This window comes from Eleginops maclovinus, chromosome 2 (assembly GCF_036324505.1).
Source record: "Eleginops maclovinus isolate JMC-PN-2008 ecotype Puerto Natales chromosome 2, JC_Emac_rtc_rv5, whole genome shotgun sequence".
In the NCBI taxonomy this organism is placed as follows: Eukaryota; Metazoa; Chordata; class Actinopteri; order Perciformes; family Eleginopidae; genus Eleginops; species Eleginops maclovinus.
This window is the reverse complement of record NC_086350.1, coordinates 11,564,215-11,584,716: the sequence shown is the minus strand read 5'-3', so window position 1 is coordinate 11,584,716 and position 20,502 is coordinate 11,564,215. Positions and strand designations below refer to the sequence as shown.

General features: G+C 38.9%; 2 protein-coding genes across 2 annotated transcripts; both read right to left on the bottom strand.

Annotated features, from left to right (window-relative positions):
• Positions 1-1,641: 1,641 nt before the first annotated feature.
• fbxl22 (F-box and leucine-rich repeat protein 22) lies at positions 1,642-8,146 on the bottom strand. Its single transcript, XM_063898168.1, has 2 exons — positions 7,728-8,146; positions 1,642-4,627 (listed from the first exon to the last, which is right to left on the bottom strand). The coding sequence occupies exons 1-2, from the start codon at positions 8,063-8,065 to the stop codon at positions 4,279-4,281; spliced, it is 687 nt and encodes a 228-aa protein (XP_063754238.1). The 5' UTR covers positions 8,066-8,146; the 3' UTR covers positions 1,642-4,278.
• A 2,942-nt stretch (positions 8,147-11,088) lies between these two features.
• usp3 (ubiquitin specific peptidase 3) lies at positions 11,089-20,237 on the bottom strand. Its single transcript, XM_063875390.1, has 15 exons — positions 19,807-20,237; positions 19,201-19,261; positions 18,597-18,734; positions 18,270-18,353; positions 18,000-18,081; positions 17,647-17,726; positions 17,131-17,244; positions 16,666-16,779; positions 16,335-16,484; positions 15,931-16,037; positions 15,680-15,760; positions 15,454-15,572; positions 15,216-15,329; positions 13,332-13,399; positions 11,089-12,716 (listed from the first exon to the last, which is right to left on the bottom strand). Exons 1-15 carry the CDS (start codon positions 19,895-19,897, stop codon positions 12,287-12,289), a joined length of 1,833 nt encoding a protein of 610 aa, XP_063731460.1. The 5' UTR covers positions 19,898-20,237; the 3' UTR covers positions 11,089-12,286.
• Between the last annotated feature and the right edge of the window lie 265 nt (positions 20,238-20,502).

Here is a 20,502-nt window from a genome sequence, read left to right as displayed (position 1 = left end):
TAAGTCCTGTACTTCAATAAATGTACTTTGTTACTATCCACAACTGTATATGATGAATCTGCTCTGCGGATGGCAGGACAAGGCTATATTGCAGTGGTTTATGCCATTATATCATGGAGTCTCTGTTGCTCCACAATCTTGAATCCAGCCAAATAATAGTAGATAGTAAAATAGAATCGCGCTTATATCCGGTTCCAACAACTGTCTTTGTTTAAATAACATCCACCACAAAAGTTGGGCCTGTAGACAACTAGTTGTAGAGTTGTGGAGTAAGAGAGAAATTAGCTTACCAGACACCTGTAGGCTGCACCTAGTCTCCGCTTGATGCTAACACATTAGCATATTGTATGCTAATGTGATGCTATTAGCATAACAAAATGTTGCATTGTGGGAACATAAAAAATGGCTACAGACAAAAACAAAAATATGACATGCTACTGTCACCTACTAGAAATCAGGTTGAGCAAGATCACTCGAAAACAATTTATTTATATATTGATCTTTTATTGTTTTTGTGTGAAAAATAAATGGTGAGCCTTCGAAAGGAAAGGCTCTCATTCCTCCACATGAAGCTACTTGTCGTGATTAGAGCAGATGATATGTATATCATTAGACAGCTAGAGAGAGTTTCCCTTCACTAAAATGTGTTTATTAAATTTGGTATTCTAATATGAGGGTAACACATTAAACCAATCCCTTACAATTAGCCCCTAAACTACTTTGGAATTTAGTAGAATATTTAATTAGAATTCCATCAAATCTTGTTTTTTTTTGTTTTGTTCAGTTTTTGTCCAGCCAGAGTATGCAGAGCTACTGCTCTTTTATTTAAAATGTGCATTCAGTCAGAAGATAATCTGAAGTTGAGCAATTATTTTGTTACATTTCTCAAAGGAAGTAGTCTGCAGTGGTGTGTATGCCTACATTGACACAAGAGATGTGAAATTTTGAGAATTCTACTTACTTGAGCCCTTCCATTTTTATTCTAAGTTATAATTCACTACATGTTATTCACAACTGCATATTGTACTCTACTCTACTCTTTATTTAACAGCTAAATATAATATGAGTTTACCAAATAAGATTTTTTCAGAGGCTTAAACTGTTGGGTGGGTTATTTGGCTATATACATAACTATGGAAAGTACATCTGCCAACAAGTGGGTGCAAAGTTTACACAAACGCATGCTCTCAGTATTAGAGTTACATAATAGAAAACAAAAAAGAGAAAATTGGCAATGTCACCTGTTGCAACGTCCCCTTAGGCAATGTATTCTTTCTTTCTCTAGGATTTCTCATGAAGCAGCTCATAAAGAAGAACTGTTTTATGGTTCTAACCAGGAGCCTTTTGGCACAATATTCCGCTTATGCACTTTTAAAACATGAACTATCAAGCAGACTTTCTCATAAAAGAAGGATATAATTGTAAAGTGTGGTCTGTTTGAAGACATAGTTTGCCCCAACCCCCCGACCCAGTCTGTTTCACCTGTGGGTTTCCTACACAAGTTTGAGCCCCTATACAATCCATAGCGAGAGACAGAAGCATCGTGTAGGATTTATATACACCAGTTCACTCATGAAATAATATTTGGCAATCAAAAAAGTAACAATAGTGGCTGAGGAAAGTGAAATAAAACTGACCGACTGACTGAATAAAAGATGCAATTTATCTGAATTTGTTGGTAAAGATAAAAAACAAACCAGAAATTTCATGAAATGTTTGAGATCTGAATAGCAGATACAATAAATTAAGTTCATGGTGTTTCACAATAATTCAAACTTAAAGTCACAGAGACATAAAATGGTTGTTTATATCATTGTATAAAAGGACAATTTCAAAATACACTCCTCTCAGGCACAATCTGTCCTTTTGTTCATTACTTTCCCATGGATTCCATTTGAGTGAAGACTGGATACTTTATTCACAATTCCGATAAACAGAATAAGCTGCATAACTTAGTAACGAAAAGGCTGCAGCTGCCTCTAAAGAACTTGCTCTGCAAAAGGCAGTTCTTTTAAGGACATGCATCTGGGCAACAGGTCTTTCAAAATCTACTTTTTCATTTCATTGCCTCTAGTGGAGATGAGTTATGCTTTGATACAGTTGTGCTGTTACATGTCTGCGTCCTATATGCAGCCGGATGAGCCTTAGGACTTGCCACCTGGAACCCATAAATCTTGACCCATAATCACTTAAGGCATATTTCTTTATGGTGAATAATGCAGCATTTGATGTTTGGCCTCTAAACAGTGAGCCTCTGTGAAACAGCAGTTGTAATTGAATAAATGGTTTAGGGCTTTCTTTTTATGTTAAAACAGCACATGCTTTGCTATCCTCACACATGGCTGGTTTGCATTAAATAGATACCATTGACAAAGAGAGCTATAATAAGAAGGGATAGCCTATATATTAACATAATTGTATCTGTTTAATTTGATCGAATGTATATCTATTCTGACTCTTATCAACTTAATGTGCTAATGTTGGGTTTTACAGGAATTATATTTATGTCTTTTCAATGATTGTCTACAACAAATGGACTCCAAATACATACTGTTCATTATGTTTCATTACGTATGAAAAATCAAAAATATATTTCTTAATAAAGTTTCTTAATGCAATTCGGCAAATAAGATTTGCATGATGATGCTGTAGAAAGTGCCTGTTCTATATAACACACTTTTTAGGGGTTGTCCCTTTCCTGTAGAGTGTTGTATAGGTTTTTGTGCATGTAAATGTTCTGCAAAGGCTAGCATGGATTAAGTAAAGGTTTCACACACACACTACCCCCCCTGCCTGAAACTCCTCCATTGGAATCTTATGTTACACTCGAGCTTCGATTGGATAGCACTCCAGGACTTTCCAGGGTGAAAAGAGATGCTGCAGGACAGGCAGTATGATAAAAACAAACACATTTTTGAACATCAAAGCATGGAGACATGTCACAGTAGAGGCACAAAATACAAATATGAGCCTGAGAATGACCATTATATGTCCTCTTTAACACTGCAACGATGGATCAATACACTCCTCATTGTTGCCTCAGCAGAAATCATACATAGAATCCTGGTCAAAGTTGTGTTTGCTTTTGTAATAGCAAAGCAATGGTCATTTTCTTAAAATAGATAAATAAAAAAACAACTCTCATACACACTGAGTATAAAAACACAGTTAATAGAAAAACAGTATTGTAACATTTTAAAGGGAACGTGAAGATTTGCTCCACCCAGTTCAAGAACAAAATCTGAGCCCATGTTCTCTAAGGATAGAAAAAAGGCTTCTTCATTAAGTTGACCCTGAGTGAAAATGTATGTTGATTCTTTAGAGATGCACTCACAGGATTGGGAGTATCCTGCAGCAGTACATTGGTCACATGGCATTTACAGACAGACGCACTCAACCTACTTTCATATGTCTCACAACCTTATATAACGTAAATCTAATCACAGGCGCAGGGACAATTTGTCCTTGGAGAACCCATCCTCCGAGCTCTGACATGTCTTATCACAACAGACACAGATCACACAGTAACACACACCTTTTGTTCTTTCGTACTGTATGAGTGCAAAAGTCCGCTGGGGAAAGTGTGTGATGTTTTAATCAAACTATCAAGTTCTATTTTGAGGAATAGTTTGACATCTTGGGAAACACTTATTTGCTTTCTTGTTGAGCATTAATAAGAAGATGAATGCCACTCCTGCATCTGAATGGTCAATGTGTAGCTTGAGCAGCAATTGGCATAGTTTAGCATAAAAACTGGAAACTGAAACTGGAAATCGCTAGCCTGACTGTAACGTCAAATTTACCATATACTGTATACGCGGCAGTTGTAGTTGTAGGTATTGACTGCTCATCAACTAACGACAAGGAAACATTACTGATGTGAATTACTGATAAGGCAACCTGTGAATACACTAATGCTGTGTCTGACTTTGCTTTACTACCCTAATGAAATGCACACACTATGCAAGTAAGTTCCTAGTGCACACAGTGTTCAACATAGCAGTGTACTTACTGAAGTATCTGGATTAACATACAGCCTTAATTTTGAGTGTGAATGGAATTATCCCTGGTTAGGATAACAGGGAACAGATATAAAAAGGCACATGTCTTTGTAAGGAAGATTCATTCAATGTGTGTTGTATAAAAGCATATACAAAATAAAAAAGGTGCAAAACACTTCTAATAACCACTTCCAATTAGAACAAAGGCCTCACAGTCAAGTCTTTAAATAAGTTAAACATTGAAATAAATGTCCGTCCTTTTTCTCCAGCTCTTATATCAGGTGAACTGCAGGACTTTCTGCAGAGTCCTCCTGAGTGGCAGCCTCTCCTCAGGCTTGCTGTCTGGGATCATATCAGCACTCCTCTCTGCACTCAGCTGGATGCACAGCCTCTTTTCTTTGATAGCCTGCAGCCCTGCCTGAGTGACGTTCCTGCAGAAGTCCACCTTTACCTCCACCAGACTTTCTCCATGCGTCGCCACACCCTGCAGGCTGCAGTCAGTGATGCGGACACAGTTCTCCAAGTGAAGGCAGCGCAGTTTCCTGCAGCTCTGCAGCACAGAGATCACATCATTGTCGGTGATGTGTCCACAGCCAGACAGGGACAGCCAGAGAAGGTTGGGACACCTGTGGCACAGAGAGTTACATCAGGTTTCCACAAACATGATGGAGGACAATCAGTACAAAGAGCTGCTCTGTGTCAACGTCACTTATCAGGCTAAGACATAATTGTATAGGGAGAGATTAGTTTTTTGCACATGGACTAGCCTTAGGTTATCAATTCTGTTTGACGTGTGTCCTTATTTCACATGAATACTCTTCACATGTCTCAAAATAGAATCAGATAACAGAGGATACAGAGATAGGGTGTATGATCAGAGCCACATGAGAATGAGATGTAAACAACACCACCATGAGGCAGCAACATGATCTGTGTAAAGATAGAGCTGTTTAATACCTAGAATAAGCTTTTCTGTATGCTGTCCCCCTGGGAATGTGTTTCGGTCCACTCAAAAGCTTGTGAGAATACATGGAGAACAATTACAGGATGTTTCATGAATTTCAGGGTGACCAAAACATATTTTCTCATTCTCAATTTAACAGTAAACATTTCTATAAAAGGATGTGAACTGCTTGGTGTGAAATGTGTGTTTACTGCATGTTTCCACTCAGTATCACGAGTGCACTGCAACTGGCAGGCCTACAGCAGAGAGCTCCCTGATGGCAACGGATGGAGGATGTCATTCACGTTCCCTGATGTAGATTACATAAAGAGTTACATAATCTTACCACATAACCACATGTGAGCCAAAAATATTCCAGTTTCCTGCAAGTGTTGAGGGTGCTGCCCCAGTAACCTCTGAACATGGGGTTGCACAGTCAGTCCACGTGACTGGCTGCATTGCTGCATGCACTGTGGGGCTTTATCAGCAGATGTGACTGCACAGTATTGACATTAACCAATAAAAAAAAAGAAGAAGATGTGGGGCGTTGGAACAACAACAGCTAAAACCAGCAGCATTTAGAGACTCAGCAGTCACTAATGAGAACAGTATGTGACTAAGTGGATGAAGGTAAAAACAAATTAACAAAAACTTCATCAACCACTGTTGCATAATTCATCCACTCCAGCAAATCACAAAGCTACACCTTTTCTAATTAAAATCTGATTTAATTCAGTATCAGAATTTGAAAAAATAGGATCAAATAAAGGCCATCTTGTAATCAGGGAACAAAAACATGCCAATTAAAAATGAGCCATCCTGCCGTATGTAGGTTTATTTTAATGTTTCTTTCCACGATGTTGATCGTATAAAACCACCAGAGTATAAGCAGAACAGTAAACTGCTAACCTGTAATCTTTTCTTTAATGGGTTTGGTTTGGTTTCTTAACAGTGATTTTGTCTGGCCAAATTATCAAGTGGATATTGAGTTGAAATCTTTTATTATCCAAATCAGTTGTGAATATTTCCAAAAGCATCTGTCAGCTGAAACTGCACTTTGTAGGCAGAAGTCATAAGTTAATAAGCCCAAGATGTGCACTCGTTATAACAGAGAGAAAAGTATCAATGTATTTAAATTAATACTGAACACTGTGACCTCATAATATTCAAAAATCAAGTCATTTGGCAGGAGCATCACACTGTAAACTAAGGGGCCCAAAGGCATTCTATGTTTTATAGTTTTTTTCCATGAAGATAAATGAAGACAGTCAGGAGCATGGCGTCAGAGTTTGCGTGGAGTCTTATCCAGGAAGAGGCGGGCGTAGACAGACGCACATGTTCTTTCCTCTGGCAACAACAAAGAGCCAATTGTAAGCTCCACCTGCCTGTGCAGTCTGCAGCTGACTCTTTATCTCAGCTTCTCTGCGTCCCCTCCCACTCTGTCACGTGCACTTGCTCTCCTTTCCCTTAGACAATTTGGGAGGGTTTATCAGTATGCAATGAGTGTGCCTTAAGGGAGTTGAGATATAGCACCCAGACAAAGTAGGTGGTTCTAGTTTTGAATGGCCTCACAGCTCTCATGGCTTGTGTCTCAAATTTCGCAATACAGGAAATCCTCACAGGGTCATACACTTAGGCAAAGAGCTCCTCTCCTCTCCTCTCCTCTCCTCTCCTCTCCTCTCCTCTCCTCTCCTCTCCTCTCCTCTCCTCTCCTCTCCTCTCCTCTTCTCTTCTCTTGCCAGGCCAGCTGCGGTGGCCAGGCTCCCTCACATCAATGCTTATTACTGGCTGCCTTGAAGAAATTATGCAGAGACCTCATTAGCCTCTCCAGGCCGAGTCCTGTATGCAGCCAGCCACGCACACAAGGCTGAGAGTCAACAGAGCTACAGTTTCAGTAACCTATCAAATCCAAATGTCACATCATTCAATAAATATAATTTGATATTTGACCACAGTTATGTTAGTTAATAGAATTAGTCTAATGTCCCACAGATGTGTCACTTTTCTGTCTCTATATTCAGCTCTGGATAGACACACCATCTGTTTCTAATGATTGTCTTCCCTGCTGCCTACAGCTAAACATGGCAGTTTCAGTAAGCCATGTGCCTCTAAAAGAAAACAATCCAGCCTCCGTGGTGGGTGGGAATGGCCCTGAGAATGCTGGAAATGGTATGATTTTCCTCAAGGCATATCTAACCAAACTAAGAAGCTTTTGTAAGACACACATGTCAATGCTCATGTTTAAGTATTCGGTAATGTACTTAGCACAAAAAGGAAACCTCTAGTTGAAGTTATAGGGAGAAGTATCTACAGGGTTGGACAAAATAACAGGTACGTCAATATCCAAACTAAGTTAAAGCTACTCATGTTAACCTTTGATTAAGGGTATTTGATGTTGTGGTTTGTACTGTCCAGGGTTGTAAAAAGTATTAAGATCATTTACTTATGTAAAGTCAAAATACAACACTGTAAAGATACTTCACTGCACTGAAATTAGTTTAATTTCCATAAAGGCCAATAATTCTGTCAGAGTAAAAGTATGCATTAAGCAGAAAATGTTACCTGTCGTGTTTCCATATACTGTGATCATGCAGGGAGTTTCAGGTTTCTATTGTATTTGTTTTTTTAGCTTACGAGTATAGGACACCTTTCTATTCACATAAAGAAAACGTAATGCTCAAGTCACAAAATTTAAGATAGGAGGTTTTGATCTGAAAATGGGGACAAAAAAAAAATGTCTGCCAATTGGGATGAAGTGAATTAATAAGGAAGGAAACACTTACATGTGGCAGACATGGGCCAGGAAAGTGGAGACCAGGCTCTCGTGTTTGCTGCAGATGTCCTTCTGAAACGAACTCTTCAACCAGTCCTCGATGTTGCACACCTGCAGGACCCTGCTCGAGAACCAGCAGACCGTCAGGTAACGCAACGAGGGTCCCAGCACGAAGTTGTCCCGGGTCAGCTGACAAGGGGAGCTGAAGTGGAGCACGGTCCATAGGCGGGGGTCCAGAAAGACTTCGCGCAGCGCGTGACAGGTAAGGGACAAACTCTTCCGGTTGTCCTTGTCTAGGAAGGAGAAAAGGTGGAGGAGACACTCGCGGTTGAGCTGGGTGACATGCATGGTTAGCCGTCCCGAGACTGAAAGAGAGGCCTTGTGGATAACAGCAACAATGCGCCTGCTGCCTGTATTGTGTGGCCCAGATACATGATGCCTCCGCAGGCACACGCTGCAGGCCTGCACATATAAGGCCGGGGAGTGCAGGCTATTTTGGGAAGACAACTGGCGGCACGTTCAAAGATGGAAGTGTTGGAGACATACGCTCCCTTTCCATCTGTCATGGCTCTCAACAGGTGGTAACTGCTGCTGAGAGCCAACAGATGTTTACACTGGCCTGGCCTAGTTCTCAGATACACACACACACACACACACACACACACACACACACACACACACACACACACACACACACACACACACACACACACACACACACACACACACACACACACACACACACAGAGTGACACACAAAACAGACACATCTCAAGAATCTATAGGACTGCAGTAAAGCAGCCCAGGCAATAGTTTGACCTGCAGAATGATGTATGTTTAGTAAAGACAATTATACTGTTTGATTCTAGAGGGCTGGTTTCACTGTCATTATTTATTCATTATTAGAGAAGGTTGCTATTTTAAGAATCTATAAATAAGTAATTGAACCTTTTAGCAGGAAAACCATAAGAGAGGCAAATTGTTACTGTTTTAATAAGTATAAAAGGTATGTCTGGGATATCAATCTTGTGATACATTTCTTAAAGACATGTGGTCAATTTTTACAATACAAATTTAGATTTTTTTTCGTTCTTTCTAAACCTGTTCACATTGTTCTAAGCTCCCTTGTTATAACTGCAGACTTTTGTTAAGCAGGACCAGTCTGTTTAGCATGAAGGCTATAACCTGTGAGATTTCAAAGAATGTATGTCTATGTTTAACATTATCCAACTTTAAAAATAACTATTTGGTACAGTCCAACTGTATAATAACAAAGAAAGTTGTCTTATATCGCTTAAAATTAAAAAGGCCTTGGAACCCCTCTAAGGCTGAGGGGGGCCCCATCATACCACCACAGTGAACTGTGACAGTGTGTTTTGAAGTTGCACAATCGAACCTCAGAGGGCACTGAGATTTCAAAGAGGCAAAATATCATTAAATCTATGACCTCACTCTATACCGCATTTCCAGTTAGTTCTGTTGCTATGACCGTTCTCTGAGAAAAAACGCAGCACATGGGGGGATGCCACTGTTGGGGAGGGCTGATAACAGTCTGTTTTGTAACCCACTTTGTCATGCCGTTTAATTCAGTTCATCCAAAAATAACTTAAAGCTACTTATGTTCAGTTTGGATTAAGGATGGGTTCTTTATTCAGTTCTATTGTCATGTTTCTGCTTGTCTTAAGCTGTTATCTAGTATTAAAAGGAGTACTACATCATTTACTTAATTAAAAGTTTAAAGAACAATGATATTTTCTTCTTTCAAAAAATCTCTTACAAGCCTTAAAATCAAGAAGGACTTGCAACCCCATAAAGCTTTGCCAACCTCCACGTTGGAAACCACTGCTATTGCCTACCAGATATGTACACAGCCTTATCCTCTCATAACCTTAAGGAACAGTGAACTGTGACTCTTTGGCCCATGAAGCACAGAGGACTAACTGACATGACAAAAAGGCAAAATATCATTAAATCCATGTCCTCAGTCCATACTACATTACCAGTAATGTCCTGCTCCAGTTATCCAAAAAAAAAGCAGGACATTTGGAAATGCCACTGTTGGGAGAGTGATTACAGTCTGTACTGTGTCATGATGTGTGTATCCAGACCTCTGATCCAACAAACACATTGCAATGTGAGCTTATTATTAGCAGCATGTGACCTAGCCTCCATGAGGAGGGGGGGGGGGGGGGGGGTAAAAAAGAAAGTCCAAATGTGTGTGTCATTAATGGGGACAGAGTATGGAGCCCACAGCCACCTGTGAGCAGGCGAGGAGGAGCAGCTGTTGCTCATCATACAGGAGAGCTTGTTCCTTCCTGAGCGGGAGATTGACTGGCTGGCACGTGTCCCGGGGGGGGGCTCTTATGTGAGTGTGTGGTGGGCGGAGATGTTCGCTAGAGGGAAGAGGAAAACAACATAAAAAGGCTCGCTAAAAATGTACTCTCGCTCCTTTAAGGTCGTACTTGGACATTCAAAAGGAAGTGGTCTGTAGAAATATAATAAGTGTGTTGGAGATAATAATATACACAAGAAAGCCCTCTGGTGAGCATGTGTCCAAACATGTGAAAGCTCCTAACGTGCATCAAATGATGGGCATGCTGTAAATATTTCAATTTTAGATGTGCTATTAAAGCTTCTCAAGGGATTTAAACCGCTGAAAAACATTGTAAGAAATACATTATAGTCTTGGATCATAATTTGTCTTTGACATATAGCTGCAACCAATGATTGTTTTCATCATTAACGATTCTGTTAATCATGTTTAGCTAAATAAAATCAAAAACAAAAAAAATTCCCAATGCAATTTTCCTAAAAGATGAAGTCCCCCTATACATTTTTTGAAATGAAAAACAGTAACCATTAAATGAGAAGCAAGAACTATTACTCATCCTTCAATAATGACTTGTCCAAAATATTTACAAATTAATTTAGCTTGACCTATTTATTGTTTCAGTTCTCCGTTCAGTTTTCTTGTTCTTAATACTGTAAATTGACATATGTGAATAAACATCAGTAAAAAATTAAAGGCATACATTAAAAATGTTCCAGCAGAGTGGGTGACTCAAAAATACACTGCACTTGGACTTTGAGGGATATTTCTCCTCAATTAAGAGTGCGGTGGCATGGTTCATGGCCTTTATTATTCTGAGTTCAGTCATTAAAACAATCTGACCTTCTGCCATTTAAAAAATTACTAAAAGAAAATATTAGGATTGACTGAATTAACTTACTTTTAACTGCTCTAAATAATAATTGTAGAAATAAACTTTTGTATTCCCATTTACATTCTGGCTGTGTTAATGGGTGTGTGTGTGTGTGTGTGTGTGTGAGGGGGGGCTTTTCACTCTGAATGAGGTTCGGAAAGAACAAACTTTTGAAAAAGATTCTCCAATGTATTTCATCATGTTCACATGATACATGTTATAAAAGTAAATGTAATCAGGTCATGTTTTTAAGTCAATTTCAGATCAACATAAAATGTTAAATTATACTCCAAACGACAATACAGACAAACATTATCCTTTCTCTTACAATGCTTCTGGTGGAGAAGTTAAAACAACCTTCTAAAGCAGTGGTGTCCAAACTACGGCCCGGGGGCCAAATGCGGCCCGCAGGCCATTTTGAATCGGCCCTCTGCTAATTCTAAAACTATAATGCAATATGGCCCACAAATTAAACTTTTGCTTGTCTTATATTGTACTTCTCAAATATATATGTTCATATATATTAATGAGCCCAATTTTCAAATAAATTCAGTCATTTAAAATTTTAAACATTTTCTAACAAATCTTAGTTGATAAAAAAAAACCCAATAACTTATTTCCCTAACAAGCATGGAATTGAACCTTCATATTTACTCTTATTATCAGCAATCTGAGGCTTCTGTTTTAAGGAATGAGCTGCCAACTAAATAAATGAAACCCTAAAGACACTTTTTTCTTAAAGCATTTTCAAGTATCGCGCATTATTCACCTACATTTGATCTGTTTTGCTAACTTATGACTTAACTTTTGAGGCAATATTCACCTCTATAAGTGGCCCAGTTCTCCGTGTATTTCTCTGTATGTGGCCCTCGGTGAAAAAAAGTTTGGACACCCCTGTTCTAAAGCCTACATAATCACTTCTGAGTCAACAAATGCATTGCATTCTATATCCTAAAATCTCTCCTAATAACTGAAAACAGAACTACGAGATTTTAAGTGATGGAAATAACAAAATTAGAAACTTAAAAAAATAGAAACTCCAAATATTGACAATGACAGTGTGTTGACACATCCAATCTCTTCAGTCTAGGCTAAACATTGGACCAAGTGAGGTTTTAAAGGCTACAGCTTAACTTCATCACCTTTGGAATCTATAACACAGAAGAGTCTACCTCAACTGTGGAATACAACGTCAAGGAAATTAACACAAAAAGGTCTAAACGAAACCAAAGCAGCAAATGAAACAAGATGCAATCATGCAAAAAAAAGTTACACATTCATAAAATGTGAAAATTAACTATTTAAAATCAAGCACTGTGAGAAATGTGATTGAGGTGAAGCTATGGTAAAAAGTCTTGTGACAAAATCATTGTGCGACAGCTTGAATAGCTTGGCTGGCCTCCTCTGTTGCAGCCTTGTCTGAGGTATTATGTGCCTCTATTGAGGCCAGCTCAGCCATTTCTTCGCCAACATTTTCCAACACAGCATTATCCCGGGCCTCCAAGTCCTCTGTCTTCATGTCTGAGGCGGCTGCATCCATCAGAACCATGTCTGATGTGACCTTGTCCTGAGCCACTGCTTCTGAAGGTCCGCTGTCAATAACCGCTGTCTCTGCAGCAGGCTTGCTGCTGTCCCTCTTCTCTGAGGCCACCTGTCCAGTCCTCTCCACATAGAACAGGATGTAGGCCTTGGCCTTCCTCACTGTCTCCTCATTGGTCAGAGTCACTGTGCTGTCGTTGAAGTGGTACCAGCGGCCCTCGTGGCTGCCATATGCTGTATAATGTCCTGATCCGACCCTGTAAACACAGACGCATATATCATGAACGGCTGTCTCGCTTCTACCACACTGCATCTATTGCTAGTGAGGTTAGAGATAGAGGAACACATTCAGCTCAGCAGAACAACATTGCCACTTAGAGGCCATAAGTAAAACTGCAGCACCATGGTAAACATTTCTTGGCATATCTTACACATTTTAAGGACTTTCAAACTAATACCTTTCAGCATTTTGTGGATACATACATTTTGTAACTGCAGCTGTCTACAAAGCTCTCAGCAAAATTGCATTTTATTTTTTTTAATACAGCCATAGTGTGACCAGCTTTGCCAAAAGCCATAGGCTGGTCAACAGATGCTCATGTTTAGATTTATAGTTGCGTGTTATCTTCTTGAGCTGTTAACTATGCTGCGTGACAGAATCACATCTTGCATGTGTCTGAACATGTGATAAAATGTCAGCTGGAGGGGAAAAAACCCAATCAACCTCAACCAAGTCTGAAATATTCAAGATGCTGCAGCACTCTAGATGCCGTTATGCTTATTAAAACAGCACATTATAATCAGAGGGATGAAGCTTCAGCAAATGAATTACAACTCCTCCATTTGTGTGTTTGAACCTGGATAATACTCACCCAGATCCATGGTGCACTACGACATCAACAAGATCATACAGGCAGCTGTCTGCTGATGCACTCTCTGGCTGCAAACATAACAAAAGACAACATGAGATATTTTCTGTCTAGACTTTTCAAAGATTTACAACGTAAAGGTCTCATTTAGCATTTAGCATTTAGCATTTTAGCAACATGCCAGAGAATCGCACAATTTCTCAAATTCTAAAATACGTTGATGATTGCAGAGTCAGCATGACAGAGGGTCAAAAAACACATGTTTTATATCAGGACATGAAGACATTTTGAACAGTTTACACAATCACATTGACACAAGTTTGTCAGTGTCATGTGTTTTTTTTTATTCTATTAACTATCCCTGCAGTTCATCAGTTTCATGCTCTGTACTGGAATTGCATTGTCCCCATCAAATAAAAAATAAATCCAAATCAAATATCTGTGAAACAGTGCCCTCTGCAGGCATTGGTTAGGAGACTTCCAAAAGTAAACACCAAGTATAATAGTGTACATGCACTGCACAATAATCTCAACCTTTGAGATCTCAGGTTGCGAACTCCCTAAACATATTTTTCCCCCTCTGTTGATATAAATCCTTCATCAGCAGACCAAGGGTAACATTTAGTTTGGCTAAATCACCGGTTTGGCAAAGGAGCTATTGTAATACGTGTCTATAAAAATACTTTTTAGCCTTCATGCTGTCTGCGGCTCCTCTGACTGTACCCAATTGGTTTACTGTCATCTTTCCCATGCTTTACCAAGTTAGTTGTATAGCATTTCACTTGAGATCTTTCCATTGTTTAACTACAGTGTTGACTTTTTTTTAAAGTTACTAAACCATACCCCTTCATTACAAATGTTTTAATTTACTCGACATTTTTGTGGTATTGTGATTTTTCCAACAAGTAAGACTTAGCCAAGACCAGTAAAATAACTCTCCGCTTTGACTAATTCACAATAGTTTCTCTTGGAAAATTCCATGACAACAGACGCACAGAAAGGAAACTGAATGGCACATTAATAAAAGTCTTTGTAAGGATATTTATTTATTTTGCACAAATACCAATTATTTCCACATAGGCCAGACTGAAAGCAGCTGGTTTCTGACCTAACGGTTCTTACCACGTCACTGGACTGTTTCCTACGACGGAGTATTAGGGCCACATATGAAGAAAAAAAATATTTTTGCCGTGACGAGATTAAAGTCGACACGGCGACTTTAAAGTCAACATGTCGACATTAAACTCGAAATGTCGAGAATAAAGTTGAAATATTATGTCGAGTTTAATCTCGACATGTCGAGAATAATCTCGATTTTATGTCAATTGACACTGAAAACTATTCAGAGAGAAAGCAACCGCTCCACAGGTGCAGTTTGAGTCACGCATGGTTCTTACACTAATCACCACACTGTGGTTCTGCGCTAAAACAGCGAGGATCTCTTTATTGTTAAATCCAATTCGGAAGTATAATTTGACCAAATGATCTACACAAGCCATTTCGGATTCAGTGCAGGACCTGTGGGAGCGGTTGCTATGTCTCCCAACTAATTTCAACTATATTCTCGACATTTATTTCGAGTTTAATCTCGACATGTCGAGATTAAACTCGACATGACATTTCAACTTTATTCTCGACATTTCGAGTTTAATGTTGACATGTTGACTTTAAAGTCGCCGTGTCGACTTTAATCTCGTCACGGCAAAAATATTTTTTTTCTTCATATGTGGCCCTAATACTCCGTCGTAGTTTCCTGACTGAACTTCACTTGCATTTTCAAAATTATTATTCCTTGTTTTTCATCATTTTCCTCTTTTATGAAATATAAAAATGTAAAATATATAATGTGGAATTCCATGATCTTGTATTTCTTTAGCTTTAACTCACCTCAAGTAAGTAGCCCCTCATGTCCAGGCCCTTCAGGGGAAATTCCACATAGGTATCCACCTTGTTTCTCAAAAAGGCCGTCCAGTGGAACCTCTTGAGGTGCAGACACAAAACCTACAGTTGGAAAAGAAACATCCAATTATACCCAAAAACAATTTTCTCAGGAATATTTTATTTCAATAGAATAATCTTGAAATTATTAAGTTGATGTAACATAATTGACTACTTATGTCTCTACCTTTGGCAGCTTTTGGATCCAGAACTTCTTAGTGGATTTCTGTCGCTTCTTACACTTATGGCAGTAGTACAGCTCCGTTTCATCCAGCTCTTCCAGGTCAGTGAAGCTACGTACACAGTCTAAAGCAAAAACAAACAAATATAATATACTGGTTTTATTTGAACTATTTGCAATTGGTAAGTTAAACTGTCTAATGAGTCGTTATATTTGACAGTGGGAGACTTACCACGAAGAGTGCAGGTTGGCCCCGGCTCCTGGTCCTTACTTCTCTTTTGTCTGAACTGACTTGGAATGTCCAAAGATAGATCTGTGCAAAAAAAACTGAAAATAAATTATCTCATACATTTAACTGCCTCAATTATTAGCCACTGAGTATTTGTGTTAACATTATTAATGTTTCACTGTAAAAAGGAGGAAAATACTGATACTTTCTTTAATTTGTTGGTGTTTGTTCGCTACCAAAGGTTGTTTTCTTACCTAGAAATGGATCAAATTTCCTAGATTCGGTTCCACATATCAGGCAGTTCACCTCATTCTGAAGTATGCCACCAAAATTGGATGTGACAACACTGGCAGTCCCATTTCTGTTCAACACAAAACAGTTTTAATAAATGCACATTAAGATTTTTCTTAAATGCTCCACGTCAACATTGAATGATGAGATCATTTAGACTTCTTAAGGCTAATAGTAAACACTTTAAACTTGCTTTAAAAAAAAGGAAATAAGTGAACAAATTAAACATAGTAAAATATGCTAATAAAACAACAAAAAGAAAACAGACTCTCATTAGCCATGTAATGGATAGCGGCATGCCTGCGATGCTTAATGTGTCCACTTCGTCAGAGATATACAAAATAATTGTAAGGTTGCCTGGGCTTACATGCAGCATTTGCCCTCAGCAGTGGAGAGTCTGACCCCCTCCTGAGGAGAGACTGGGTGGGACGCCCCGTTGCGACCGCACTGGAGCTCCCTGTGGAGATGGTCCAGCAGGTACCGCATGAACTCATGAGCATCGTGCTGCTGATAGCCCCTGGACACAAAAACAAAGCTTTCAATGACCTTTCTGTGTAATAACTCACTATAGGTTGTTCCAGTCGGTGATCTTCAAATATCTTGACAATACTACTAATAATAATCAGGAAACAGAACCGAAGGAAAACAATTAACTGCTCAGCATGATGAGCTTAATTATCTGTACACTGTTGGCATACCTGAAACTTGGCATGATTTTCCATATAGCATAAAATAAGGAGTCCGGACTGAAGGCAGTCTGGCTTCCTTGCCACAGGGAACAAAGGGTTTTCCTGAACTCCTCCACCAAAGACCTGTTCAACACAAAGAAAGCATGTTTAATATGCTACATTTAAAACTGAAAACTCAAAGCTATATCAATATTCACACACACTCTCCAAGAAAGTTGTGTCAGATTGCCTTACAGTGCTTTTATTTTCTTGTTATTTGTATTCAACCACTGTTTCTGTACTTTGACATTCTGGTCTTGCGTAGTGCAAGACTAGAATGTCAAGATACAAGAAACAAGATCATTGCTGATGTCAGTAGCCTCATGAGAAAATGTCTATGATAGGTCAGATTTTGTAAATGTTATGCTATTAAAATAAGTGTTTGATAAACACACTCTGCCCATAAATCTTCACTCCTAGAAAAGAGGACCTTACACAGTGTTGTCCCCTTGGCTTCGGGTGTGGTACATCCTTCTTCCTGCTGTCTTACCGCTGCGTAGAGCCACTGCAGGCAACTCCTTGAAATAACAGCTGAACTGTGTGATGTTGCTGTCAAAGAAACACATGATGGGGCATAATGTTGAGTATTTCCCTGGGAAGCTGTTATAATCTTAATACAACAATGTGTACATTTGGCCAATTAATGAGGACCATTTCAAGTTGTTGCTTTTCGATGCGAACACTGAAATGAAAAAAGTTTGGCATATTTAGGTAGGGTCTACAATAAAGCAACTGTTACAACACCACAGTCGTTTCAGAACCAGGAAACTTGTGTTTACTGAGAAATCTGTCCTTTTACTGGATCTTGTTTCCATGCAGCCAGTATAAACTCCCCTGACTGTGCCCCAGACTGTATTAATAAAGGATGAATGACTGTGGGGCCCTGGGTCTACAGGGGCAGAGCCACTGAACCATGCTGAAGCCCAGTTTACCACATTCCTCATCCCTTACCTGAGGGACTGCAGGATGGCATTCATGAAGCACGTGTTGCCCAAGTTCCGCAGGCCTGTAGCACCCAAAGCCAGGCCGTTCTGACAGAGACGAATGAAAAACAGAAAAGATGTCTGTTAATATATATACATTTCAAAAAGGTCTTAGAACATAACTTAAAACTAAGCTTTAAGCTAACATTTAAAGAATTGTGAGCTTAGGCCTATGAAGGCTACTATGAGTCCCCCAGTGAAAATACAGGCTTGTAAAACAAACGTTTTATACCGTTTTTTGGCTGGAAAACAACTGTAGAGAGGCTGCAACATTTTTTTTCTTGTTTCAAAAATAAATAAATAATATTTTTAGCCTCTTACATTGTCTTTTAACAACTTGCTGTCTGGAGCCAGGCTTTCCTGAAGTTTCCGTTTCCTCTGTCTATCACCCATCAGTGCTGAGCTGTAGGAGGAAATGAAATATTTGATCTGGACACCGTTTATGTTCTGAAATATATTTTGTGTACATCATCAGATAATGAAGATATCGTTTGGCAGATGCATTTTTATTTGGCTTCCTCAGTAAAACACTGTCAAATGATCAAGACACAAAAACTAAATATGTAAATACTTCTTGAGATTTGTACTTACTTTTCTAAACCCTGCAGATGCTCCCTCACCTTCTGCACATGCCCGAGTTTGGTGTCATTTACAACAATCTCATCACATCTGTAACTATAAAATCCACATTAGTCAAGACACATACAAACACATCAGATCGCTGTGCTCTTAATTAACATATGGCCGTTAGTGGCTTGCCATCAGACGGATGTTGCATTGATTAAAAAGATCTAAAGGAACTTTTGGTTTCTATTACCACACTGTATAGTGTACTTTGACTGTTTTTATGACTTTGCACGGCCCCACAGTGGGTCACAGATTGCCTATGTAGATAGGTTGGTCATAAAGGACACTCACCAGAATACGCTGTAGTTGCTGCAGTCCATGCATACGGAATGATGGGATTTCTCTTTCTCCTGTTTCTCGCTCTTCTTTTGGCTAATGACAACAACTTGGCTCTCTTCAAAGTGTTTCTTCGCATGTCCATTGACATATCTTTTTAAAAAAAAAGAAATTACTTGTAACACAACATCTGGAACAATCAGTATTTTGATACAAATAAACAGTACATTTAAAAATCTGTTTTGATCTATGATAGATGCTGCACATCAACCAGAGCATCTCTTTCCCAGAGAAATTAATGAGTTAATATGAATCTTTTGCAAGATTTATCAAACCGTAAATGCTAATGTTAAGACCTTATTTAAAAAATCCTCAAAGATTCTTCCAACTATCTGGTAAAAAAAACAGTCTGCTGCTGCACACAAATATACCTTAACCCATTTTCATAGCTTCAACTACTTTCCCTTGTCCAAAGAAAGTTGGTAACTTGAAATGACAGATTTCCTTGTTTAATAACATTGAAAGAGTCTTTGAGGAATCTTGAAACACTTCCAAAGAGTTTACAAATTACCTAAATTAAGCAAACTTAGTTTCCATGTTCATACACTGGCAAAATTACCTTCCACAATGGACCATCAGACAGGTGAGACAAATCCAAGGACTTTTATTGGACCTGCAAACTAGAGATAGAAGAAGATGGAGTCTTAATTAAGAATAGTACAGTTTATTAAGACAATTAATTGCTTTTATTTCCTTTTGTGTTCTATTATGATCTTGTTGTATCTTATTAGAATGCTTATTAGCACTAGCATGAGAATTTACTTTTCATTATGGTGGCCCTACTTTAATACATGCAGTATACACACTATAGCCAAACAAACAACAAACAAAATAGTTCATTAAAAACATTCCCATAAGTTTAACCAACATTTAGTCACACACAACATACGAATCAAAATTATTCAAGATGGTACACCAGACTTAATGTTTCCTTCTGCATACAAATACAAAGCACTTCTTTTTAAACACAAATTCTTGACTTTATGAACTTATATATTATTTTTTTACTGCTCAAGTATTGTTCATGAAATGTGTTCTTGTGATTTCTGTTGACTTTGACTGTATCTGATAAAAAACGTGGGATTATCACTGAAGGCTTGGATCAAAATCACTGACTATTGCAGACAACCTCTTAACGTTAAATGAAGGAGTGACAAACACTTACCGCTGCAGCACCAGGAGGACGGAGTCCCGTTAGGAAGCCTGGAGGTATCAAGAGGACAGCTCACGTTTGAGCCAAGATGAGGGCACTCCATCAGTCCAAAATTGTGAGGCTTACCCAACGTTAGCACTACACAAACAAAACGATACCGGGAACCAGTCAGCTAACAATAGGTGGCCAATTAACCTATACTAGCTAGCTAACGTTAGCCGACAAACTACTTCTGCTCACGTTTCCCTGTTTTTCTCTCGCTAACGCATCAGCGTCTATCTTTCGTACATAATTTCAGGGTACAGCAGAATTGACAAAACAAAAGTGATGCCGTTTACGCCCTGATATATTATAAGTAAGAATAGTAACGTTTTCTTTGGTGTGTAAGGTACTAGGTAACTGCTGGTGTTTGCCACAAACAAATGGAAATAACTTGAGGAAGTGACGCAGTGACTGCCGGCTGGGGTGTTTGCCAACTACAAAACAAAGATGAAAAGCTTCTGAGTTGCGTTTGCTTACTTCCTGCTTCGCTTACACTCCCCGGACCGCTTAGTGGTACATATATGGATGATAGTTTGTTTTCTTATTAGTGTCAGTGGCTTTTTTATTGCCTTTATACCTACTGACTTGTGGAAGTTCTAAGATGTAGACCTCATTAAGCAATGTTGTGAGAATTAACTCACTTAGAAGTCTCGCGCATGCGTAGTA

Coding starts and splice junctions, on each gene's coding strand:
- fbxl22 (XM_063898168.1), bottom strand. CDS start 8,065: ATGCATGTCACCCAGCTCAACCGCGAGTGTCTCCTCCACCTTTTCTCC. Junction 4,628..7,727: donor CTGGCCCATGTCTGCCACAT/GTAAGTGTTTCC, acceptor TCTGTGCCACAG/GTGTCCCAACCTTCTCTGGC.
- usp3 (XM_063875390.1), bottom strand. CDS start 19,897: ATGGAGTGCCCTCATCTTGGCTCAAACGTGAGCTGTCCTCTTGATACC. Junction 17,727..17,999: donor GCAAGTTGTTAAAAGACAAT/GTAAGAGGCTAA, acceptor CGTCTCTGTCAG/AACGGCCTGGCTTTGGGTGC. Junction 13,400..15,215: donor TGAGGGGCTACTTACTTGAG/GTGAGTTAAAGC, acceptor TTATGTTTGCAG/CCAGAGAGTGCATCAGCAGA.